This window comes from Melanerpes formicivorus, unplaced genomic scaffold (assembly GCF_026170545.1).
Source record: "Melanerpes formicivorus ecotype bairdi unplaced genomic scaffold, bMelFor1.0.p_v2 SCAF_2, whole genome shotgun sequence".
Taxonomy (NCBI): domain Eukaryota; kingdom Metazoa; phylum Chordata; class Aves; order Piciformes; family Picidae; genus Melanerpes; species Melanerpes formicivorus.
Genome location: NW_027142354.1, coordinates 50,522,455 through 50,548,387, shown reverse-complemented (window position 1 = coordinate 50,548,387; position 25,933 = coordinate 50,522,455). Strand labels below are relative to the sequence as shown.

General features: G+C 56.3%; 1 protein-coding gene across 2 annotated transcripts in view; it reads left to right on the top strand.

Annotated features, from left to right (window-relative positions):
- The window catches only part of PPARGC1B (PPARG coactivator 1 beta), a 53,649-nt gene that overhangs the window by 19,414 nt on the left and 8,302 nt on the right, over nt 1-25,933 (top strand). Inside the window, exons 2-10 of one of the 2 annotated variants that reach the window (XM_068159948.1) lie at nt 16,360-16,533; nt 18,720-18,932; nt 20,789-20,905; nt 21,686-21,845; nt 21,933-22,835; nt 23,449-23,485; nt 23,877-23,941; nt 24,397-25,162; nt 25,626-25,701. In XM_068159948.1, the coding sequence (XP_068016049.1) occupies nt 16,360-16,533; nt 18,720-18,932; nt 20,789-20,905; nt 21,686-21,845; nt 21,933-22,835; nt 23,449-23,485; nt 23,877-23,941; nt 24,397-25,162; nt 25,626-25,701 (2,511 nt within the window). Of the gene's footprint in view, nt 1-16,359; nt 16,534-18,719; nt 18,933-20,788; nt 20,906-21,685; nt 22,836-23,448; nt 23,486-23,876; nt 23,942-24,396; nt 25,163-25,625; nt 25,702-25,933 lie in introns of both variants that reach the window. The other variant, XM_068159939.1, reaches the window with a different exon arrangement.

Here is a 25,933-nt window from a genome sequence, read left to right as displayed (position 1 = left end):
TTGTGTCCAGGGCTTGGGCTGCTTCTGCAGCCACCGATGCTCAAGAACAAGGGGAGTCACCTCTGCCCAATCCAGGAGTTGCTCCCTGTGCCAGTGATGGGCAGGAGACTGACAGGAGAGTGTGTAATGGGGGGGTGTATGATGGGTGAATATGCAGGGGTAGTGTTGTGCAAGCCCAGCAGCCTCCTAGCCCCATATGAGCAGTGGCACAGGTACACAGGTACAGCGAGCACCATGGCTGCCTTTGCTGCTCCCACAACATGGTCCTCTTCACCCTGAGGAAGGTATGCTGCCACCCCAGCTGCTGGGGGGACAAGGCCAATCCCAGTAGACCCTCACTGCTCTGCAAGACCCATGGGTGGTCCCAGTACAGAGGTGTGTAGGGTTCAGGATGGTGAGTACCTTGGGCCCTGGGTCCAGCTGCTGTCCAGCAGGGGTGGTCAGTGGCTTAACTCCTCTCCCACCGCTTTCCATCCTCCTTCTTGGATGTGGGGGAAAGGCTGGGTGGGCTGGGAAGCTCTTTCCTTTGGCCAGCACTGTGGTCATAGGGCAGGAACCAGGGCTAAGGCCAGTAGTTCTGGCAGCAGGGCATCCTGGCCACCCAGGGAGCAGGTGTCCCAGCATGAACTGGCAGGCCAGCAGAGCCGGCAGCAGGAGGCAGGATGCCTGGAGTTCCCATCCTGCTTGGCCCCGTCTCAATGGGACTTGGTGCCAAGAGTGGGGGGATGGCTGCTGTGAGAAGCCAGCAGCGCCTCAGTCCAGCCTGGCTTCCTGGTCACGCTGGAGTGGCAAGCTGTCATGGGGGCTACAGGTCCTCAGCAAATTTTGGGACATTTCCTTCCCTCCAGGATGTGCAACAGAGGGACACATCCTGGTGTAACCCAAGTGTTTGATGGAAATGATCCCTTTCCCATAGCCCCAGGAAGATGCTAAGTGCCGCTGGGTCAGGCACTGGCATCAGCGGTTGGTTTGGGTGAGGAAGCACGCCTGCATTTCTTTGGCAGGGAGGGCACAGGAAAGCCAGGCATCCTTCACTGGAAGGCCTGGGTGCCACCACTGCCCCACTGCTCTCACCAGGAGCAAAGGCAGTCTCCTCCCACCCGGGCAGGACCTGCACATGCCAGCACCTCTCTGAACCGCTCCAGGATTCAGGGTTGGGCGTGTGGATCCACAGCTTTCCACCCGCAGACCAGCCCCATTTCTCAGCAGAAAGGCTCATTGTTTGCTTTCTGCTTTGCATCCTGTGTAAGCCAACGTGAGGCCCTGCTCTGGATGTGCACAGGCAGATCCCAGCCGTGGGTGAGGGGGAGTGTCAGCGAAGCCCCCCAGCTCCTCTTGCACCAAATCCAGCAGCCGACAGGATAATAAATGAGGAGTCTATATTTAGATGCCGCGTCTGGAGCAGCGTCACGGTGTTGCCAGCGCCTTTTGCTGTTCAGCACAGGCAGGTTTCCCTGCTCCTCCAGCTTGATGCTACCTTTGTGGAAAAACTTGTCAAGGACATCCAGCAGCAGCTGGAAAAACACCCCAAACAGAAAAACCCACACCTGTGACAAGATCTTGGCACCCGCTGAGGGACGGGTAGAGTGGAGCATCCCAAGGAGCCTTGAAAGGGGCTGGCTTGGAGCCCATTTAGTTTGGCAAAGGCCTTGTTTTGTTGCGCAGAAGTCTGTAGTAAAGAGCCACTGCAGGGATGGAGCCACCTCTTGTGCCACCTGCACCAGTGTCAGCTCCTTCTCCCAGTACTGCTGCTGGTGCAGCTGAGTCAGTGTCGCTCTGCTCTGTGCACTGGGACAGCTGATTCCCTTTCCCAGCGAGTGATGCAAAGGTTGATCTGCAGCACTTCTCCCTCTCCCTGGGCCAACCTGTGCTCCCTGGATCAGACACCGTCTGTGGCAGGAGCGCTGCAGCCCTAGCATGGGTGGGCAGCTGGCTTCATCCCACCTCATCCTGTGTTTCAGCATGAGGGCTGGAGCACCTCTCCTGTGAAGACAGACTGAGGGAGTTGGGGCTATTCAGTCTGGAGAAGAGAAGGCTTGGAGGAGACCTAATTGTGGCCTTCCAATATCTTAAGGTGGCCTACAAGAAAGCTGGGGAGGGACTTTTTAGGGTGTCAGGTAGTGACAGGACTAGGGGGAATGGAAAAAAAAATGGAAATGGGTGGATTCAGATTGGATGTTAGGAAGAAGCTCTTCCCCATGAGGGTGGTGAGACATTGGAACAGGTTGCCCAGGGAGGTGGTAGAAGCCTCATCCCTGGAGGTTTTTAAGGCCAGGCTGGATGTGGCTGTGAGCAAGCTGATCTAGTGTGAAGTGTCCCTGCCCATGGCATGGGGTTTGGAACTGGATGATCCTTGAGGTCCCTTCCAGCCCTAACAATTCTATGATTCTATGATGTCAGCTATTGCCCCGTGGAGCTGCTAACCCATATGGTGCCTAAGCCTCTGGCAGTAGCCAGAGGGTTGTTTGGGAACATTTCCCTGCCAGAGTCAGGGTTTCTGGGCCTCCACTGACTCAATAGGTGGCATGCAAAGTTCCCTGAAATCTGTGTTGAAATTTAAGGAGAAGCTGAAGTGTTGTGCAAAGGATCAATAGCCCTGCACCGAGCAGAGCTGCAGGCTTCCTGCTGTCCCAGTGTGAGGTCACTACTGGATTGGGAAGGATGAGATTTGCATGAAGATGCCTGGTGCTCAGATCTGGGGTTTTCCTTCATTTTGCAACATGTCACAGGGTGTTTGCAGCAGACATTGTCTGTGTGCTGGCTCCTCTCCCTGCCTAGCCAGGAGACAGTTTCTCCAGGCAAAGCCAAACACTGAGCCATTGCCATGGGATGTGAATGTGGCTGAGACAGCAGGTGACAGACAGGGTGGCCAGCTCTGCCAGAGGCCTCCTTTGTGGCTCTTGGCACCGTGAGTGTCTTTTCCTGCACCCTCCCAAATTTTCATTGCGAGTCACAGGGAACAGTTTGCTTGGGTTCTTACTTTCCACCAAGAATGCAGCCAGGGTGGCAAAGGCCAACACAGCCACAGTGCTAGCAGCACTCGCCTTTCTTGCCTCTGCTGCACCTTGGGGCTAGTGCAGCCTCAGCCTCCTGCTCCTTGCTGAGTGATGGGTGTCATGTGGGTGCAAGCTGTGTGTGGACAGCCTTCCTCTGGCTGCCTGTGGTGCACGCTGCGTATCAGCAATACTGGGACACTTGAGGACAGCTCAAGGACTGTGAAACTCGCTGACAGGGCTGGTTCACAGCTGTGCTGGAGGATGACAGCGCATTGTGCAAGCCCCCACACCAGCCCTACCTGCCAGGGCACCCCAGGGAGAGAGAGTCCCTGGTTTACAGCAGGCATGGTGTGTTCAGCGTGGGGACGGAGGCACCTGGGGAGCCTGGGCAGCTGCCTGCAGGGGATTGGCAGCTGTTTTGGGAGGAGGAGGAGGAGGAGGAAGGCACCTGACTGCCAGGCAGCAGTCCAACTAGTTGAAACAGCTCCCATTGTGGTTTGCATAACCAAGCACAGCTTGACTGGGTTTGGGGACACGTGGCTCCACCCGCTCGCCCACGGTGGGAAACCACACTAGCAGAGGAGCACTGGATGGAGAGATTGAGAGGTTTGCTTGTTGCAGTGGTGTGCCCACTGTGCTCCAGGAATGACAGCCCCATGCCAGGGGTTTGAAGGCACAGGGGTTGCTTGTTCACCCCCAGCAGTGGTGGGAGGGTGCAAAGCCAGTTTTACCCACAGGCTCAGCCTGCATAGCCAGAGCAGGGTCTCGCTGAGGTTCCCCCAGCTGGTGCCATGCTGAGTGTGGCCAGAAGCCTTGCTGCCCTGCCTCCGTGCTGGAGCCGTTGCATTTCCTTCCAAGGTGACATTGGAGACTCTGCCCAAGGACACCTGGCCACGTTCCCACATGGTATCCCCTGGCACAGGGAATGGAGGCAGCCAAGTGAAACTGTTGGCCTCCAAAATGTGGGGAGATGGATGGGATAAAAGCGAGGTGCAGAGGCAGGCGGTGGTGAGGCCAGGAACTGAACTGCTCACATGACTGGGGAGCTGATACCAGACCCTGGGACTGTTCAAAGTGTATGAAGGTGGCACACCAAACAGGTGTCTTAACCCTTGCAAGCCCTGCATGGGGATTCAGGCCATGTGGAACATGGTACTGCCAGGGCAGAGATGGCCACCCATGTGCTGAAGGAGACCCTCAGCTCTGATGCTCCCCGCTTGGAGGTGGATGTTAGCACAGGGCACCAGGCTATTGGATCCAAATATCAGGTCTGGATTTCAGGCCAGCTTGCTGTAGGGTCTCTGGCTTTAAATTGGTCTCTGGATTAGGTACGGTAAAAATAAGGCGAGGACAAGGCTTGGGAGCAGGCAAACTCAGGGCAGGGTTGTGAGTGGGCACAGGATGTGGAACAGGTAAAAGGGTCTGATTTAAGCATAGGAAGTCATATTTGTGGGCTTCATCTTCACTGGTTTGGGATGCGGAGAGGGGTCCCCACCCCCAGCCACCGCAATGCCAGAACTGCCAGACCCCACCTGGGCATGGAGCTCTTGCTGGAGCCTGTTGGGCTGGGGTTTTGGGAAGGGGAAAGGTGTGGTCCCTTGCAGGGGGGAATTTGGACTAGCATGAGGCTTTTTGTGTGGGGATGATTGCCTGGCTTTGTATGTGCTACTGAGGGAGTGTTTTGCCCTCAGAGAGAGTTTTCTATCTGGAGATCTTGGAGCAGTTTCTTTCCTGGGTGAGTCAGTTGTTTGTGAAGGGGGAGAGAGGAGTGACTGGTCCAGACGCCGGGAAAAGCTCAGAGGAGCAGCCGGGTTGGCAGCACTGGCTCCAGGCTGCAGCTTCCAGAAATGTTCCCTGCAGAGCCAAAAAGTGGTGACAGAACCCAAGACCTGGGTCCCTAGGGGTTGGTAGCCTGGCTGGGGTACCCACCAGTTCCCAGGACACCGGGTTGTTGTAGCTCCAGGAAATCCCCAGGCCAAACAGGTTGTGCTAGTGAAAGTGCACTGGTACTGGCGGTGCCAGCACAGCAGCCCAGAGGTACTACTTGAGGATCATACCTCCACTATCCACCCTCTGAGTTGTCTACATAGCCTGTGGTCATGGGACCTGCTGTAACCTGTGCTCATTTCACTTTCCCCTGCCTCAGTTTCCCCACTGCAATAACTGGAGCAGTATCACTACCACTGATCCGTTAATACCAGCGATTTCCTAGCACTGATGATGCCTGCCTGGAAAACACACAGCTGGCCACCATCCCCCTTCCCAAACACTTCTCTAGGTGATTTGAGGAGTCCCTGAAGGGGTGATGTAGCCATGTCAGCTCTCTGTAGTTTTGGGATGCTGGGGCTCCCACACCTTTTCCTGGGCAAGCCCAGGAGGTGGCAGTGCCCACACCATGCCTGCCCACCAATGCCCAGGCTTCCCTGCTCCCCCCTTGCTGCTTTTCTCAGGGAGTGCAGACAGAGTTGTGCTGAAGCAGAGCCCAATGGTGACCACACTCAGTGATGATGCCTCTCTTCTGGTCAGGACACCTCCAGGTGTTGTGCAGAAAATGGGAGACTGCAGTGCCTAGTCAGTGGGCTCAGCTGGAGGGAGGAGAGGAGGGACCCCCTGATTCAAGAGAAGAGATGTGGGGAATCCCTCTCCTTGCTCTCACAAGGAATCCTGATGATGGGGAGCAGTGAGGTGCAGGCAGCATGACAATGCCATGGGGTACCAGAGCCTTGTGCAGTACAACATGCAGGAGCTGGTGTGGGCAGCACTACCCATGCCCCTGCAGCAGTGCAGTGCAGCTAGGGGTGGCCTAAGGTGCCCATCCATCTGGCAGGGAGGGCTGGGCAGGGCTGGCACTTCCATCTGCACCAGGGTATGTGCTTGGACATGCAGAGACAGGCCTGGTGGGAAGGTGTGGACAGATCTGAGCAGCTTTGCCCTTTCTACAGTGGTTTTCATCCTTTGAGGCCCGATGCCTGCAGCTGAAAGTGTGTTCCATGTGGGAGCTGGGCATAGCAGGTGCTCCCCTGAAGTGCCCCCAGCAGGAAGGGCCAGCACAGCCCCCATCTGACAGGAGAAAGGGTCTGTGGAGTCACAGTGGGTCACGTTTGGCGATGGTGCCCTGACTCTGAGCAGGGCACAGCGTGTCACTGGAGTGTGCCTGTGGCGGCAGTGTCATGGCTGGAGTGTGCCTGTGGCGGCAGTGTCATGGCTGGACCTGCTGGGAGGTCAGGCTAATGCGGGAAGATCCTCCTTGCGCCTTCTTAACCCCAGCTTGAACCTTCCCTGTCTCCCACCTTGCCCTGATTAATGCTAAGAGGGTGCTTGGCTGCCAGTGGCACGGGCAACACCGAGCAGTGCAGGACACCACACAGTCTTCCGTGGTGGGGGAGGCATCAACACCTCTCTGAGCTTTGGTACAAAACCTACAGACAGGCAGGAGATGTGCTTTCCAACCTTCCCTGCCTGCCACCTCCTTGGCAACAAGGACAGGGAGTGCTCCTGGTGGAGGGGACAGGCTGCCTGGACAGTCCCAGCTCTGCATGGGAGCATCAGTGAAGTCCAAAAAGGTGCCTATGGCTCTGGGTGGTGAAGAGCATCCTGCAGATGACAGCCACAGACCTGACAGAGGGGTGACACCAGGTCGTGCTGCCAGCAGCCAGCAGGTTCTTTCCACCTGCTCATCAGTTGTGTGTGTTAAGGGGCAGGATTCAGGATGGCTTTAACCTCATCTCCTGTTTCCTATCCATGGATCTGCCAGAATGCTCCAGGAATGACAGCCCCATGCTGAGTGCAGCAGAGCCAGGCTCCTTGCCGAGCCGCTGTGTCCTTCTAGCTGCCACCCAGAAAGCCCTGTAATTGGTGTCCCAAGGCAGGGGAGGAGTTTATTTCAGTAATGATAGCTCTACCCCAAGCTGGCCTCCCCTCCACTGTCATTTCACAGCCTCAAGGCAGCAACTCCAGAGCTGCCAGCACTGTGGGCTGAGCAGCTGCAGTGCAATGGGGACCGTGCCCCACCAGCACACTCACTGCCCGCTGCCTTCTCAGGGACCCCAAAAGCTTCCCAGCTTCCCCATGTTGCCTATGCCAGCCCCTAGGAGTAGTTCAGGGATTTCTAGGACCACAGGCTGTGCATGTGGCTCCTGGCAAAGCCAAGGGAAGCTTTTCAGGCACAACATCATGGAGGATCCCGAGGTTGTAGCTGTGGGTAGGGATCTTATCTGGGCTTGCCTGGGCAGCTCTGGAGCTGGATCTCAACAGGGCATGACATGGTGATGTTTACCCTGTTTCCTGTGAACAGTGTCTCTGCTTTTCACCTTGTGCTACTGTGGGTTCAACCTCACTCATTGTGTGGGGGGCTGGTGGAACAGTTGCTCTCTGCCTCGGGGCAGGTATTTACTCTTCCAGCCATCTGAGAGGGATGAAGAGCTGTCATTGCCAGGGGAACAGTGCCCACAGAGATGAATTGGTGGTAGCTGGGAAGGGTTGCACCATGGGAGGTTGTTTGCAATATCCTCTGCACAGAAATGGCCTCGTGGAGCCCCATCAGCCTGCAAGCTGGTGATCAAGCCTCCAAAGGGGCCAGTGGCCAGAGAAGGGCAGGGCAGGGCTGCCCCTCCTCCTGCCCCTGCAGCCACCCCAGCCTGGGGAGATCCTCCTCACTGGTGTCCCTCTGCCCACAGCTGTCATGTGGCTGCTGGCTACAGAAGAGGAAGGTCTGAAAATAATCTCCCCCTCATGTTTTCCTTTCAAAAGGAGGGAGGTGTTACTGTGGGGAATTTTTGTGACCAGCAGAGCTGGCTAATAGTCAGCTCCTTGGTGAGTCAGGCACTTGCCCCCTCCCAAGGCTCAGCCTACACCCTGTGGTGCCAGCCTTGCTGGAGCTCAGAGGTACCCCCACTCCCAGGACTCCCCGGTGTGTTTTGCAGGGCCATACCATTTCCTGCCACCTCCAGCTGTGGGCCTGTAGTCTCAAGAATTTTGGGATGCTGATGTCCCACTGGTTTTGGCCATGGTTCCCACTGCTTGCTGTCCTTCTGGGCATTCTCTGTGAGAGCTTCTTGAGGTTGCTGGGCTTATGCCACCTCTTGCTTTGTCCTGGCCCTGTGCTGGCTGTGCTGCCTCACTGGGAAATGCTGTGGTGAGGAGGTGATCATTGTGCTGCAGCAGTTCCTGCCTGTGCCTCAATCCCTATGGCCCAGGGGTCTCATGGCAGGGAGAGACCTCCTGAGTTGGTGGGATAATTTCTGGAGCAACTCCTGCTTGTGCCTCAAGCCTATGGCCAGGGGGTCTCACAGCAGGGCTGGAGACCTCCGGAGTTGATGGAACAAATCAATTCCCACTGTGCTCAGTGCAGGCACGTTTCTGTCTCTCAGTCCTGCCTTTGGGTTTGGGTCAGATAACAGGAATTCTGTAGAAAACACGACCAGGGTGCAGGACCAGGCCTGTGTCCTGCCCAGCTGATGCCATTAAGCAGTGCCAGCCCTGCTGCCTGCAGCACCGCCTGTCAGTGACTGGGGCAAGGCTGGCAGCGGCCACTGGCATGTGCCTATTTGGGGTGCTGGCTTCTGCTGTGCCAGGATCAGAGGGCGGTGTTTGCTGTCAGGGTTGGCATGGGGTGCTGTTGCTTGGCTGGAAGGGTGCAGGATAAAGCTGTCACACTTCTCTTGCTATGGGAAACACTGTTATCAGCACGCTGTGTGTGCCTGACCGTGCTGGCACTGCCTGGCCAGCCCTCTGCCTGACAGACCATATCCCAGGGACAGGGCAGCCCAGCAGCCTGCATGGCACAGCACTTGGCAGCAGCCGCGGTCAGCAAGTGCCCTTTCCATTAGCTGGTGTTGAAAGGAGCTGTATCTACCTGCTGCCTCCTCTCCTTGTATGGGGCAAGAACATCAGTTCTCCTTTTCTGCCCTTGTCTGGTGCTTGGTGGTGCTGTGCTAGAGAGTGACAGTGGTGGGAAGGTGTTCTGGGCTCGGTGTGGGGTCGCTGGGGCTGTAAGGTCTCCCTGGCTCTGCCCGGGGCTGGCCTGTCCCAAAGCTCAGGCAGAAATAAAGTGGACTCGGATTTAGAGCCCAAATAAACAGCTCCCAACTAGAGTGTGAACGTGCAGCTCTGTAAACCATGATGCACTTTGCTGCTGCCCTTGTTCCCAAACCTGACACACCTTTGTTTAAAGTGTTCCAGCAAAGTGTTGTTTATTTAGGGCATTAATACCAGTACCTCGAGCTCCTCTTTTCTATCGTGTGACTCAGGGATAGTTCTGTGCACTTTCTTCCATCTTTCTTCCATTTCAAAGATACCCTGGCAAGTTCATGTTTACTGTTTGCAGTTAATGGTTAATATTCCCTGCGACTGGCATCTCGTGATTGATCTTAATTACACCCTTCTAATGCAAGACAAAAGTCAGTGAGCAAGACCATGTTCATGCTCAGGCCACGGCGCCAAGCCGGGTACCCAGCACCCCTTGTCTGGCTGGTGCCATGGGGCTGGGTGCCTGCTGCTGCCTGTGCCCTTCCCCTTGCTCCTTCCACACATAATGGGTTGTGGCAGGGGGTGACTGCTTCACGTGTGCCAGTGCAGGGTGCCTGGCATGGGGCGGACAAGCAGCAGTTGGCTTGGAGCAGCTCGAGTGGAAGAAAGGAGCAGCCTGCTGTTTATTTTGTCCAGGCTTTAAATGCTAGTGCTGCTTTTGCCTCTTGGTGGCTGGGCTGAATCATGAAACCAGATTAGTAGAAATTAAAAAAACATTAAAAATCAATAGAGTGCAGAGGGTGAAGTGCCCACTTTCTAGCAGGACAGCAAGGTGGTGCATGCCTCTGTACAGGCTTGGGAGACTAGAGGATTCCTGTGTTCCTTTCCCCCCCCAAACTGGGGAGCTGGATGGAGGAGTGGCAGCCTGCTGCTGTGCAGCCCTGCTCTGCACTCCTCTTGCCTCCCTCTACCACGTCCCATTGGTGGGTTTGCACACAGGGTCCCCTCTGCCTTTGCTGCCTCCTAACTGCTCGCCCTCTGCTTTGGGGCTTTCAGGCTATAAATATCGTGGGGTGGCAAGGGGCAGCTGGGCCAAGGCACAACCCGACACCACCTCTCCCTCATTCACAGTGACATTTTGTCAAATGCCAGTGGGAAGGGGGGTTGCTTATCTGCTGGCACACGTTCTGGTGACCTTCACAGCTCTAGCCAGGTGCCTCCTTGCTGTATTTACACTTATTTTTAGCTCTCTCCTCCATTTCCACCTCTGCCCTCCTCCCTGGTACTGCAGGGGGCTGCCTGCCTGACATGGGTCCCTCTGGGCTGGGAGGGATGTGAGTGAGCTGGCGCATCCTTGGGAATGGTAAGGGACTGGCAGCACCCAAATTCGCCCCCCTGGGACACTGGTGGCCTGACTGCATGGCAAATGTGTCCCCTGGGTGGGAATCACGGGGACAGCAGGGTGCCCCCGGGGGCAGTTGGGGCTGAGTTTGGCCCTAGTGTGGGTCATGGCGTCGGCATGCCCCCAGCACCTCCCCGTTCTGGTGCTGGGGCAGACCAGGGGGGTACTGGGATATGCAGGCGTCTGTCTCTGCTGCCTGAGTGGAGCTCCCAGCTGCCCAAAGCAGGGGGCAGCCATGCTCAGCGCTGCACCAGCCAGCCTGCTGCCACCCGCCCGAGGAAGAGTTCACCCCGGCGAAGCAGCCGTGCGGTGCCCGCCTGCCTGCATGTCTGTAATCCCTGTTTCAAGCAGTCTGTGATTACGGATTTCCCCGATAAGCCCAGACGGCTCTCCCCAGAACCTCTGCCCAAGGATTTTCTTTCCTTGTTAGAGGCAAGCCTGGCGTAAGGGTGAGGAGGGCGAAACTCCCCAGCCGTCCATGAACATGGGCACTGGGAGCCAGCGCTGCCCATGCCACTGAGGGAGGGCTGGCAGGAGCTGGCACGTCGTGTTCTCAGCATTTCTCACCTTCTGCTGGTTTGGGTCCCAGCCTAAATGCTACTGGCTAATTTGGGGCTCTGTCTTCAGTGTGTGTGTGTGTGTGTATATTTATCCCTTATTGCTTTGGTAGGCACTGGGCTGTGGGGAGGCTCCATGGAAGGCTGAGTCACTGCTTCAGTTCCTTGGCGAGGAGATGGGCTGCCTGCTTCTGGCCGGTTCCTTTGGCCCCTCTCAGGAGATGTTGCTTCCCTTCCTTTTTCCCGAACAGCAAAGTGGCATGTGAGTGACAAGGCAATTGCAAAGCATCCTGGGGCCTTGTATGCAGGCAGCAATGCAGGTCTGACCTCCCAGGCTTAAACAGGATTAAGTTCCTGCAAAGGCGCCGTGTCCGTCCAGCAGCGCTTCGTGCCGGCAGGCTTCAGAAGCTGGAACTCTTGCAGCCTCACTAAGCATGAGCACAATGCGTGTGCCATCACCCAGCACGCTTGGAGCCTCGCTCCAGAATGCTTGGCCACAACTTCAAGGGGCTGGACCCAGGGGTTTGCAGATAAGGGAAATTTCTACCCGTGCTGTTGTCGGGGACAACAGAGGAGAGGACCTTCAGGTCTCTCTGTTACGGTCACTGTGCCATCCCCAGCTCCTCTGTGCCAGTTACAAGCGCTGCAGGCAGCAGCCAGCTGAGCTCTCTTGCTTGCCCTGGTTTAGGTTGCCTGGCAGCAGGGTTGCAGTGTCTCCAAAATGGTGTCCGGAGGCGGCATCGCTCCTTTCCTTCTTTCCCAGCCTTGCTGCAGGGAAGGCAAAACCCCAGAGCATCAGCATTTGCCTGAAGGCTGCTGAGCTCCAGCTGGCAGGTGCCTGTTTTCAGGCTGGTATGCAGAAGCTGCCTGCCCCCTGGGCAAGCTAGCCAGCACATATGTGGAGCCAAAGTCTGCTCTCGGTAGGCTCACTGGGTTCAGCTGCCCCTGGGAGCCAGCAGCTCAGTCCCAGCCTGTCTGTCCAGCCCTGCTGACTGGGAGGTTTAATCTGAGCAGCTCAGATCAAACTTTTCAGTTAACACTGAAAAAGAAGAAAACATTTCCTGTCTTGTTAATCCAATATTTGAATTAGAGTTGGGCTCAGAGAGGAGCTTCACCTCTCTGCAGAGACTAGTTCTCACACCAGGGTTAATGCTGCTCCCAAACAAGAGAAAGACCTGAAGGTGTCCCACTTGCTGTCCTCATGACACAGGGAGTCAGCACTGAGCTCAGTGGGGCATAGTTGGATGTGGCTTCAGCTAGCAGCTGCCCTCACTCGGCTGCTGGACACATGCTGGAGCTGCTGGGTACACAAGAGATGATTGCCTACATTGTCTGCCCTCACAATTGGGTAGGGAGATGGAGCTAACTCCCTGGCCAGCTCCCTGTCTTGCACTACCGTGCCACTGCCCTGGGAAGGGCTTTGGAAAGGGACAGGGAGTTGGAGCAGCACATGTCCTGGTGGGTACAGCCCTCAGAGCACCCAGGAGCTCTTGCATTTGCAGTCCTGGGATACAAAGGGTTGCTGACCAAGGAGCTACCAGAAGCTCTCAGGCTGTCTTGCTTGCATGGAGAAGGCACAGTGCAGGCCAGGGGCAAACCAGCCCCTCCTCATCTGCAGTGCTTAGGGAGAGGCCCTGCTGGTACTTACCTGGAAATGTTTAGGTGCAGCTGAGGCTCCCTGAGGCAGGACAGAGGGCAGGGTGACCTCTGGACGTCCTTGACTGCCAGTGTGGGGACTGTCCCTTGTACTTTCTCACTGTTGCCAGCTCTGACGTGGTGCACATGGATGGTGGGGCTGGCAGTGGGGCAGCGCAGCAGTGGTCAGCACAGGGCCCTCCTGCTCTGCCCCTGTGCCTGGACATGCACAGCACTGCTGCTGCTGGATCCGGCCAGCCTCAGCAGGGGCATGAAAGGAGCACAAACTCTTGGCACAAGGACCCCTGCCAGCTTCCTGGGGCAATTCCTGCTCCCACAATGGAAGTTGTAAACCCCTGGCAGTGGGGAAGAGCTGTCTGAGCTCAGCAGTAAGAGAATAAAAACATTAATGCTCTGTCCTCCCAGCAAGGAAAGCCTCTGCAGAGGCAAAGCTCCTTGCAACACACAAGTGAGTATCATCTGCCTCTTTGTCCTGTAATTGCAATTGCATTTCTGCTAGGGCTGAGCTCAGAGTTGGTTCATGCTTTAGAGAAAGCCAAGGAGGATGGCTTTACATGGAAGCTATTTTCCCAGATTTTAGCTTTTTTGTCACCTGTTAGCTTTGACTTTCAGGTGCCCATGCAGTGCTGCCACGGGGCATTCCTGCTGCCAGAGGGTATGCCCAGACTTGGGCTCCTGCTCCCCCAAAGGATGTAGATGTGTGGTACAGGGGCACCCATGTGGCTGCTTGGTCATCTCTCTTCCTTGGAGCTGAGATTCATCAGATAAGTCAGAATCAGCTGCCAGCAGCTTTCTGGTCACAGCCATGCTGCAGCGCACATGGGCCAGGTGTCTGGGCTGGAGGATGCCTCCAAATTTTTGAGCATGTCTCCATGGGTGTTTGCTGGCTGCACACCAAGAACCCATGGCTGATCTTCCTACAAACTCCCAAGTAAAATTAGAACAAAAGTTCACTCCTCTCCCAAGACAGCAGGAAATGCAAAGGGTGGGAAAAATGAAAGTTGGAGCAGATGAGGTTCCAGTGCCCGCAGGCAGCCTCCCCCCTAATCTGCTGCCACCCTCACCCTGGGTGGGGGGCTGGGTCCCCCTCCTGTGGCTGGCCCAGAGGGTCCCTGCTCTCAACACTCATTGCTGGGCTAGCAGTGCTCAGAGTTGTGGATTTCCTCCAGAGACTCAAGTCCTCAGTGGCTGGAACAGTTAAATGAGCCATTGTAGCAGAGGGCTCTGGCTGGAGACAAGGCTTCGTACTGGAGTGCCCTGATGGGTGTCCATGCAGGTGGCTCCCCACTTTTTCTGAGGGGGAGGAGGACTGACACAGAAGAGCTGGGCAGTCCTGACCTGTGCTAGCTGGGAATCTGGGAGCATCCCCTGTGAGCCACTGTCTCGGGGTGGCTGCATGCAGTATGGCAGTACCAGGGCACACCTGCCTCTGGGTGCCCAGAGAGGGCAACTCAGCAGCATTAGATTGCAGGAGTTTATTTTTACCCAGCCCTATTACCAATGGGGACATGTCACATCTGTGGAGCTGATCAAAAGACATCTCAAGCACTGGTGTCAGCTGCTCCTTGTGATCTCAGCACCAGGATCTTTTCCCTTGTGGCATATCAAAAGGAGCAGGAGAATTTGACTGCTTTGCTATTTTTAATTGAATGCACACACAGACACAGAGACACACACACACACATATATATATATGTATGTATGGCTTTTCTAAAAATAAAAGCCTTTCCCTGTGTTCCCAAGGGAAGATTTGGGGAGAAGGGGGAGCCAAAGTTGTTGTAAGACCTTTTCTGGAGCAGGCAAAGGAGCGCTAGCAAGAAAGCAGGGACAAACTGCAGCAGGTAAGGGACACATCTGAAAGGCCAAAGGACATCTGTTCCCAGAGCAGCTCAGGATGCCCCTGAGCAAAGGAGAAAGGGAAAATTGTAAAATCTGTGTCCTCTGGAGCTGGCAGTGAGGAGGACAGGGACTCTTCACCACCTGCTACCTGTGCTCTGACCACCTGGGGAGGAAATGCTTTTGCAGGACAGGATTGAAGGGCGCCAGCCTTGCAAGGTCCATGAGGAGCATCTGGATCCTGGAGCTGTTCAGGGGTTTGACGAGGCAATTTTGTGCTCAATATAATTGCTGGCACCATGCTCATAGATGTCTACTGATATACCTCCCTCCATCAGCAAGGTGGAGAAAGGATGCTGGGAGGAGCATCCCCCCAGCATGGGGGCACCTCCCTGTAGCTCCCAGCCCCACTGCAGCCATAGGCATGACTGGGCTGGCAGCCCATTGCAAGGATGCAGCACTGCCCTGCTATCAGGCAATCAAGACCTTCTCCCCTCCCCTTGCTCTGTCCTCCAAACCAGTGTGTCTTCCCCTCCCACTGCCCCTGGGAGTGGACAGAGTGAAGAGTGGGGGAGAAACACAAAATGGGAGCTAGTGGGCACAAATAGTGTCCTAAACCTGATGGGGAGCATGGCACATGGGTTCCTCAGCCTATGGGAGCAGAGTCAATAATCCCAGGTTATCCTAGTTAAAAGAGAAAAGAAAGAGAGAATCATGCAGGACTGCAGCTTGATTTGAAATCTCTTGTCCTTCCTGTTGAATGCTGGAGGACATCCTTGCAGGAGGGGAGGCCCTCACATTCTCCTGCCCCTGCAGGCTTTCTCACACGCTCAGATGTTTGCCTTCTCCAACATCCATTTGCTCTGTAAATAAACTTGCTTCCCACAATCACCAGAAAACTCCCCCTGGGCAGCCAATAGTTGGACCAGCCCTTTCCCCTCCATGTTTGAACCTGGCCACTAGGAGCAAAACCAAGCATGGCTTAAGGGCTTGGTGCAGCAGTGCAAGCAGGCAGTGCAGGCAGGCAACAAGCAGGGCAGCATTGGTGCCAGCTCTTGCTCCTGCAGGTGCTGGATATAGCTGTGGGCTTTGTGGCCAGGCAGTGGCAGAGAGCCAGGTAGAGGTGGGACAGGTCCCAGTTCCTTTCTGAGGTTAAATGGAGATTTTTAGCTCAGTTCTGAGAGCTTGCATCACCCAGTGTGCACCTGGCCATCAGCTTGTGCCTGTGCCATTTTCCTCATCCTGCATGCGCGATGTGGCAGCCACGGTCCGTGCTGCCTTGGGACGTACAGCCTCCCCAGAGAGACTGTCCCCAGCTTGCTCAATGCCATGTGGCAGGGACAGGGTGCAGAGCAGCCTTGCTGACCAGGCATGAGGTCACCCACTGGAGCCTGGCCCCCTGCTTTGCTGTCTGATGTGTGCCCAACTCTGTTGCCTCGCTCTGTTATGACTGATCCCCAGGTCAGCTGGATGACCCTGGATGTCACTCTTAGGGCTCTAGAGGCAGAAGTGGCTCTCATCTCCACTCAGAGCACCAGCAGATGCTTTGCTAGGGTCTGGGGGATTGTGCCCTGAACTGCTGCTTGCTGGAGGAGGTGAGGCTCTTGCAATGCAGATGCTGCCCTTTCAACACTCACCACAGTGTGGGACACCAGAAGGGGGTTTGGTGGTAGTTACAGGGTGGCTTTCAGTAACCAGCAGTGCCAGGCTGTGCAAACTGATTTGTGAGATGCAGAGGGAAAAGGTGCCCTCCATGCCCTGCACTGCCCTGTGGTTGCACCTGCAGCCACTAACCGAAGCTTATTTGAAAGAGGGCCTGAGTGATGGGCTTGAGCAGGGCCACATGGGGAGACAGGCCACCTCTGCAGGGGGCTGCTGCTGCTTGTTGCTGCCTGTCCCTCTGGCATGGTGTCAGGCTCATCCACCCCTTTTCTCTTCTCCCCAGTATGAGGTGTCTGGCGAGGAGCACCTCTACTCTGACTTCCCAGAGATTGATTTGTCTCAGCTGGATGCCAACGACTTCGACTCTGCAGGCTGCTTCAGCGAGCTGCAGTGGTGTGGGGAGCACTCAGAGACCAACTCCAGCCAGTACAGCACCGACGACTCCGAGCTCCTCCAGGTATCCTCATCCTCTGGGCACAGGGTATCCAAGGATGGAGGCAGGGGCAGAAGGAAAGAGGGGACACACACAACTATTAATAGCTCCTCCCCAGCTGTTTAGTGCTCCATTAATTTGTGCACCAGATCTAAATGGGGCAAGCAGAGTAAGGCTAATGAGGAGGTGGATGAGCAGGGGAGGGCTGCTGAGCCAACCCTCCTGTGATGTATTATTAGAAGGGAATTACAGCTGGTTTGCCAGGGCAGCAGTGTGGGGCTCTCAGGGCTGTGGTGTGAGGCAGGAGCAGAAAGAAGCCCCTTCCCATGGCTCTCCAGCTTTGGCATCCTTTCTGGACTTGGTGCTGAGATACTCCTAGGCACAGGCAGGGCTGGTCCTCATTCCTCAGGACTGTTTGTGTCTCTCCTTGCAGAGGAGGTGAGCATCTGGCAGAGCTGGGGCATCAGGGCAGGGCTATGAGCACAACAGGCAGGTTGGAGGCAAGGGAGTTGTAGAGGCTGCCTGGGGACCAGGAGCAGAACAAGGTGGGAAGCCTGCTTACCTTTCCCCAAGCTCTTGCTACGCCAAGGATGTGCCCTGTCCTCAGGGGCTGTGCCCTCCTGAGCAGCATCCAGGCCCTTACCCCTTCAGACCAGGGGGCTGCAACCCAGTGATGTCTGCTAGTCACTGACTCTGGGTTACATTTTGAGAAGATGGAGGATTTGTGTTGAAACAAGGAGGGGGGAAAAAGGCCCCAGTATTTTCTAACCTGGCTGTAATAACAACCCTCTGGCTCCTATGCCGTGCTGATGCTGTGCTTGAAAATGGTCCAGTCCAGCTGAGGGACCTTCATCACGAGATGCATATTTTCCGCTGAACTTCCTGGGGAAAAGATAAACAGAACAGAAATGCAGAAGACAGGCCCACTAGGAGCAGTGGAGTATGATGAAATGTATCCCACTGAACTTGTATGCACAGCAGTCTCATGCCAATAACAGGAGGAAAAGAAATGGAGCCAAAAATGGAGCATCCTGCTGCCTTTCCCTGGAGCCTGCTCTAGTGACTGTGAGCAAGGTTAGGGCATGGAACAAAAGACATTTCATTTTCAAACAAGATTAGAGAAACACAAGAGGCTGTGTGCAGTCAACAGTCCTCCTTGCTAGCCTGAATTTACCCCTGTGCTAATTTTATAGCTGATGGTAGCCTGCTTTTTGTTGGACATGGTTTACATTCAATATGATGGAGGAGGACCAAAAAGAAGGAACTCCTGGCTCACTTCACCCATTCCTCAGCTTCTGCATCTTCTTCTGGGCTTTTGCACTGTACATCTAGACTGGAAGGAGACTCATGGGTCTGTGCAGGACTGAGAAGGCACTGGGAGGACTGGAGTGCATCAGCCAACACAAAGCCCAGATGGGAAGAGGGGCCTAAGGAGACAGGTTGGGACAGGGAGGAGCAGCCTGTGGCCCTGCCTGGTCCAGCACAGCCCCAGACACTCAGAAAACTCCTGTCAGCATTACCAGATCATACTGTTCACTGAGAGCCCCCACCAAGCTGGAGGCAGGGGTTGGGGACTGTTGATCAAAACAGACCCCACACTGCTTGGTGCAAGCTGTGGCATCTGCCCAGTGATGCAGCCCAGGCTAAGCTTCCCCTGTGCCCTCCTGGGGGACTGTGCTCTGTTGTCCACTGGGCAGCCCTGGGCTGAGCTTACTTACACCTCCTCAGATTTTCTTTGCCTTTGTTGTCAGGAGAGCTGCAAATAACCAGCCATGTCCGCTTGGATGTGTTCATCCCCACGGAGGGCAGGGGACTGTGCCTGCCCCCTCCCCAGGCTCCCAGTCCAACTGGATGCTGCTCCCAGCAAGCAGTTTTCTTGGGCAAGGAGCCTTTTAATCACAGAGCCTCCATCTGCTGCTGTTTGCCTCATCATGTGGTGGAGGCAACCACTGTGCAAGAAGATGCTCTAATTCATTCTTTTCCCACTGGGGTGAAGGGGGCCGGACCATCTCCTTTGCCAGTTGGGTCTCTCTCCTCCTGATCCCATCCAATCCCAGTGCCGTGCTGGGAAAAAGCTCTCCCAGGTCCTCTGCAGGGTCACTGGCAAGCATGGGTGCTGGTACAGCACCGCCACCCCTCCTTCACCTGTGCCCAGCACCCCCTGGTTCTGCTGCCCGTCCTAACTGCCCACCTCTGCCTGCTCCTTTCAGATAATAGACGGCGAGAACGAAGCGCTGCTGGCAGCCCTCACCGAGACATTGGATGATATACAGGGAGATGACATGAGCCTGGCTGCCTTCCGAACTATGGAAGAGGGGGACACACTCAACCATGCCTACACCTCGCCTGCCCCCTCCCCCAAACCCACCGTCCCGGTCACGGGCGGGCCACCCCCGGCCCCCGAGGTTGATGAGCTGTCTCTAGTAAGAACCCACTTCCTACTGTTTAAGGTGGATTTGGATGAGCCCCTGATAAGCCGGCTGCATGGGTATGATAGGAAGCAAAGGTCTGAATTTTTTCATTCTAGGCTTAAAACTCTTTTAACCGTCAATACCAAAGCATTTTCTTGTATTGTATACGTATACATGTTCTGCATCATTGCTGTCACCTCCATCACCATCCTCACGGGAACCAGCTGTCTGCATACAAATATATATATATATATGAAGGGGGTGGTGGTGGGTGTCAAAGGGGTGGGGGCTGCTTTGACAAGACCCACACCTGCTTTTAATTAGATGTGTGGATGTGGGCCTGCCCGGGGTCTCCCAAGTGTGCCTCAGCCCCGTCACCATGGGCAATGGTGGCTGATCCTGCCTGGCTCTGCCCTGGGGTTGATCTCCCTGCTGCTCTCACAAGAGGGACAGAGAGGACTTGGCCAGAGTTTCCAAAAGCCCATGCCCTCAGCGTTCAGCAGGAGGGTTTGACCCACCCATGCCTTCCACCACAACCTCCTCAGGGGCTGTGTTGCCTGCAGCCCCTGCTGATTTCCTGACCAGAGCTTCCCTCTTGGTTCCCTGCAATATCAGGGCTCGAGCCTTGCTCCCCCTCCTGGTCACGACTAAATGTCAGCACTTGAAGCAAACCACCACCATCCCCAGGAGATCCTCTGGAACAGGGGTACCCAGCCCACTACTTCCTGGGGCTCACGGTCCATCCCCCGGGGCCCTCAGCCTGGCCTCGGGGTCTCCCCAGAAGCCAGGGCTGTGGTGGGGAGGAGCGACATCCAGTGGTGAGAGTGTGCATTTCCACCGCCCACGCCCTGAGCAGGGGTATATATCACACACGTGTATGTGTATATATAGGATGTATACGTTGCAGGAAAAGGTGCTGGTTGCTTCCACCAAGAGGAGCTGCATGCCTAAAGCTGTGGCTGCCCCAATTGACACTGCCCAGCAGACTGACTTGGGCACCCCCTATTTCTATCACCCCTTAAATCCCCCCCTCACCTGGCCTGGGGCTCTGTGCCTGCTGGCCGGTGTGAGAGCCCCCGATCTGTCTCCTCCATGCAATCCCCTGGCACCTACGCAGTCGTCTTGCTGTTGAGCTGTTGTCGCCTTTGGTTGTTAGCATGACTTGGGTGGATTATGAAATGTTGCTGGGGGGAGGGGGGGAGGTGTGGGTTTGTTTTTTTTCAACTAACCAAAAATGGGTTTGAGTACAAGAAAAATGTTATGCTGGTCTGGCGATCAGAAGTGGTGGCACTGTGGGTAACCCCACTCCCATTGCCCGTGGGCTGGACAGACTGTGTTGGGGAGGATCCCCAACAGGTCCCACAGGGGCTTACATCTGGAAGATGCCTTGAGAGCTCGTTAATGAGTCAAGGTCCTCTCTGGATGTTTTGGCTAAATGAGAAGTGCACCGGGATCTGACCCGTCTGCTCAAACCTGCCACTCCTGCCAGTGTAATGTCTCTGTCACCTAAGGGCAGAACTGATGGAATGAGAAGTTTGAGTGGCATGACAGTTCCTGTGCCCCTGGGAAGTAAATTCCCTCATGTACCCACTACCCTGACCTGCCTGGGGGTCCCTGGGGTGAATGCTGTGGAGACAGCCCTTGCCCGCTCAGGGCCATGTGCCACTGGGTGCCTGTCCCTGCAGCCAGGGGGAAGTGGGAAATGCCTTCCTGCCTTTTTATATTCCCCCTGCCCCCCATTTTTGGGTCAGATGCTGAGCAGCGGATGTGCCCAGTGCAGGTGCAAGCCGCGGGGCTCTGGCCCAGCCGGCACTTTCTCTCGCCCTTGCTGTGATGCCGACTCCTTTTCTTGCCACTTCTCTTTGCAGCTGAAGAAGTTGCTCCTCTCTCCATCACATGTGCCTCCGAGCTGTGAGGCTCAGCGGGACGGGAGCACCCGGCGCCCCGGGACCCCTAAGTCCCGACCCGCACGGCCCTGCACAAAGGTACTTGTCAGCGGGCAGAGCTCGAGCCCGTCCAGCGTCCACCTCTCAGGAGCCATCCTGAAGGAGGTCACCTAAGGACCGTGTCGGGGAGTGTGGGCAGGCTCTGAGCTAGGCCAGGGGCTGGGGACAGGCGACTCGCTGGCATTCCTATCCTTGTCTGCATGGGGCTTGCAGTCTGGGCTCAGTGAAACCTCTGGGCTTCATGCTGAGCTGAGAAATGTTTCGATCTCATTTGGACCCAGTGGGGTCAGGCCTTTCCCAGCTGTTTTTGAAAGCCCTGTGTGCTCCTTGGCCACCCCCTCGACCCCCTCCATGCTCATTCTCAGCCCAAGCTGGGTGCTATTGGCTGGGAGAGCTGCATGCCGTGCTGCAGAGCCGACCCCGTCACTTAAGCTAATCTCCTGCAACCCAGCTGAAGTTGCCATCAAAGACATTTCTACTTGGCTAATGGTAATTGTGCGGTGCATTAGGCCTGGCAAATTAGATTGCCTGGGAAGAGCAGCAAATCCCTCCTGGGGAGAAGGACTATCATTGCATGCCAGCTGTTGGAAGGACAGTGCTTGGGCCTGTTGAGCTGCCAGTACCCCCAGGCCCAGTGGAAACCCCCTGTGGTGTGGGGCTGACCCCAGGCATGTTGGGATGCTGGAGGGCCTAAACCCGGGGGTTCGAGGATGTGGGGTGGCTCTGTCAGCCCAGGAAGCCTCTTGCCCTGTGCCTGGTACTTGTGTCAGGTCACGGCTGTGGGCTTGAGGCTGACTTTCTCCTCTTATATCTCCAAAGGTGGAGGGTCCCCGGGACAGAAGGGTGAGTGTCCCACAGACGCAGAGCCGCAGCTGCACCGAGCTGCACCGGCACCTGACCTCCACCACTCCTTGCCCCCAGACCAAAGGCCCTGGGGCACCTGAGGAGTGCCCCAGCAGCCGCCACCACCCGTCCCCAGGTGACTGCACTCATCATGAGGATGACAGTGACTCCAGTGAGGACTCGCTGAGTTCTGGTGACTCAGTGACCCCCTCCTCCTTGGCAGATGATGGCCCCGGGAGCCAGTTCTGTGAGGGGGAGATGCACTCGATGGTGGAACTCATCCGCTACATGCACACCTATTGCCTGCCAGCGCGGAAGATGCCCCTCCGTGACACCGCCGACGCCAAGGCCCAGCCTTGCAGCAGCCCCTTCAAGAGAGCGAAACCGGACTGCCCTGTAAAGCCAGGCACCCCTGTCAGCACCCAGAGCCGGCCAGGCTGCACCTGGCAAGTGTCTGGGGCCTGCAAGAAGCCTGGAGCATCCTTTTCCATCCTGAAGGAACTGCTGGCACGGGACCTGCTGTGCGATGTGAGCAAGCCATACCGCCTGGGCAAGCCTGTGTATGCTGCCCTGACCCAGCCACCTGGCTCCCACTCCCCTGTGCCACTACCCCACGATGGGGAGGATGCCGCTGGGACCTGCACATCCAGAGCCAAAACAGCACCAGAGAAGGGTGAGCCACGGCAGAGCGCCAGGCCCGAGGCAGAGGCACTGCGGGAGCCAAGTGGACTTGAGGATGATGCTGGGAAGTGTGTGGCTGTCCTGGGTGTAGCTGCAGGGAAGGGGGCCCGCAAGCAGGAGAGCACCATATATGCTGTCCGTCGATCCAAGAGACTCAACCCTGAGCTTGGCCACTGGATTTCCTTCCTTGAAGAGCCATCTCCTGACCCCTCCAGCCCCAGGGAGGCAGGGGATAGCCACAGCCCCCAGAATGCTCTGACTTACAGGCAACCCACACTGTGTCCAGCGCTGGAGGGCTTCTCTGCTGAAGAGCCTGCAGCTGAAGTGGAGGTGGGGGGCACAGCACCACCAGCAGAGCTCCAGCCTCTCTCCATGTGCTCCCCGGGGCATGGTGAGGTGGGCGATGGGACTGAGAGCCGGCGCTGTGCCCTCCTGGAGCAAGCAGGTGAGGGAGTCAGGGGTTGTCGCTCTGGTCACCCCTGCTGGGTGTGCCCACACTGCCTGTGCCATTTCTGCAGGCAAGTGTTGCTGGCCAGGTGTCTGGCATTCAGCTGGCAGTGAAGCTGAGAGCAGCCCCAAACAGCTAAGTCCTGACCTATGTGCTGGCTGCCTATGGGGTCCATGCATGGGGATCTGGGGTCTTGTTCTAATTTTGAGGTACTGTTTCAAACCATGGGAGCCTTCTGCCTCATTTTCCCCATCCTTATAACAAGATGAAGGAGTTGGTGTAGTGCTATCCCAGAAGGGACCAGGCTGCCCCATCCCTCCAGGTCCCTTTTCCCTATGGGACTGCCCTGTGCCTGGGCACTGGAGTTCAGCTGCACTGGTGCCCCCAAATCACAGCTATCCACAAGCACTTTCTGAGCTCAAATGGCTCAACTCTGGCAGTATTAGAGCTCTCCCAGATGCTCCCTTCTTGCAGGCAGGCAAAGCCCATGGTCCCTAGCCTCTGGCCAGGCCAGGGTGGGCTGAGGGGCCCTGGCTCCTGCTGCAAGCATCATGGGCATGGGAGGCGGCACAGCTCTGCTGATAACCCTGCTTCTCTCCCTGCCTTTCAGAAACACCTCGGTGTCTCACGCTGTCCTTGGCACAAACGTAAGTGGGCATGGGGCTAGGAGAAGAGCACTGGGGCTGAAAAGCTGCCTGGGTTTGTCTGGCTGGGCAAACAGCTGCAGTGAGTGAGAGAAGCTGCTTTTGCAGAGCAGACTGAGCTGAGCAGCTGAGTGTGAGGCTATGGGAAGCCACAGCCGTCACTCAGGTGCAAGAGAGCATTTCTCTGTTCCAGGGACACTGTGCCCCAGGGCCCTGGCTGGGACAAGGAAGGCATGCTGCTTGGCTTGCTCACCTTTCACCTTTCTGTAGGGTTACTCTGTCAGGCACTGGCCACGGTGGGAGGGCTCTCTTGCAGGCAGTGTTTTATCAGCTTCTGGTTTCTGGAACTGTGGTTCACCTGAACACTTTCTCCTAATTTTCTGCGCTTCTCCAGTGACCCAACCTTTGGGAAGAGAAACTTTGAGCCGATGCTGACTGTGGAGCTGTGTGGGACAGCAGGTAGGACAGGGTTTTAATTCCTTAATTTTGCAAAAAACCTCTCAGGGAGGGGATAAATTTACCCTAAATTCAGACTGGAGTCAGCAGCTCCATCTGAGCCCAGCCAAGGGGACAAGTTCTTCTCCTGGCACACCCCTACTGTGCAGTGCAAACTCAGGAGAATTCCCATATGCTGCCTCTGCATCACAGCACTGTGAAGCAGCTCAGGGAGATGTGTTTGGGATGCAGGCATTGTTCAGAGGGCCCCTGCATGAACCAGGGGGGAAGGGAAAGTCCTCTGGTCCCTGCTGGGATCAGGCATCTTTCTTTTTCCCAAGTGCCGCTGGATGGATGAGGTTGTGGGACCAAGCAGCCTCCTCCCTTGCAATGCCTGTTGCAGCCCAGGCACCAGGGTGGGATGGGGCAGGATGGCAGGGGCAGAGCTGACTCCTGCCCTTTGTCCGGGGGGGGTTCAGGTCTCACGCCGCCCACCACTCCACCATATAAGCCTGCCGAGGAGGACCTATACAAGCCAGACATCCCCCAGGAGCCAGGGAAAGAGGATGGGACAGCCCCCAGCCCCAGGGGTGCAGGGGATCCAGCAGCTTCCTGGAAAGCCCCCAGGAAGCACCCCGAGAGGACAGAGCTCTTCGCCCACCTGAGCCGAGCCGCCGAGCGCCCCGCACTGCCCGAGCAGCAGGGTGTGCTCAAGCGGCCCTTCTCCCGCTCCTTTGGGGACCATGACTACTGCCAGGTGCTGAAGCCCGAGGCCACACTGCAGAGGAAGGTGCTCAAATCATGGGAGCCCCCGGGCCAGGTGGAGTTGGACCACAAAAGGAGGATCCCGGCTGCCCACTACCAGGGGCTGGACCTCAGCGGCAAGGAGGCAGGCGGCGAGATGCTGTGGAAGAATGGCATCAAGCAGCTGAGAGACCAGGAGATCAGAGCCAGCTTAACGAAGCACTTTGGCTTTCTGGACAGTGCTCTTGATGATGAGGACATTGTCTTCTGCAAGACCCCCGAGTATGACAATGTCTTTGAAGACAGCTGCAGTGACAGTGGCTCCCTCGTGGAGGAGGAGGAGGAAGAAGAGGAGGAGGAGGAAGAACGTGGCGATACCAAGTTGTGCCGGCGGAGAAACCTCCTTTCCAGGACCAGTTCACATTACTGTTCCCGGAGCAGGTCCAGCTCAGGGTCTTCGTGCTGCCGGTCCCGATCACCCGCGAGCAGACGCACCTTCAGGTACAGGAGGGCCATGGGGAGGGCTCTTGGGACTGTTCTTGCCCCTGCATTTTTGCTCTGGTGCGTGGCAGCCCCAACTCCCTCTGCTCTGCGGGTCCAAGTAATAAAGACAATAATTAATGAAAGAAAACCTATTCATATAATTGGTGCTACATCAGCAGCTGCTGCAAACGTCAGGCATGGCCAGAGAAAGCAGCAGAAGGAGCACACAGGGTTTGCCACGGCCCTGGAAAAACCATGGGGAGTGGGCAGGGGCTGAAGCCACACCTGGGAACCCTCCCTGACATCTATCAGAAAGGACTTTCCAGTGTCCTTCCCAGTGTTTCCAGACCCCCATCTCTTTCTGGCCTGCCTGCTGCTGCAGATGCCATGTGCCTCAGCTTCTCTTTGATGTTTGAATCTTCCTCCACCAGATTCCCTCCCACTACACCCCCAGGCTGACATCTTCTTTCTCACTTCCCAGGTGTGAGAATGGTGAGCAGTGTCAGAGAGGGAGCAGGCACCGGGGCCAGCTGGAGAAGAGACGAGAGAAGGCCATTGTAAGTGAGCGGGGACCTCACTCTGGGACAAAGCAATCCCCAGCTCTGAGTTCATCTCCCACTCCAGAAAATCAGTAGTGGAGCCCATTAGCCCCAGCTTCAAAATCCCTTGGTGCAAAGCCAGTGTTAAACAAGGACATGAGGGTGGAGAGGGGAGTGAAAAACCCAGCATGAAGCAGAAGCCAACAGCGATTGGCAATACACGGAGTCCTTGGCTCAGAAATGCTCAGAG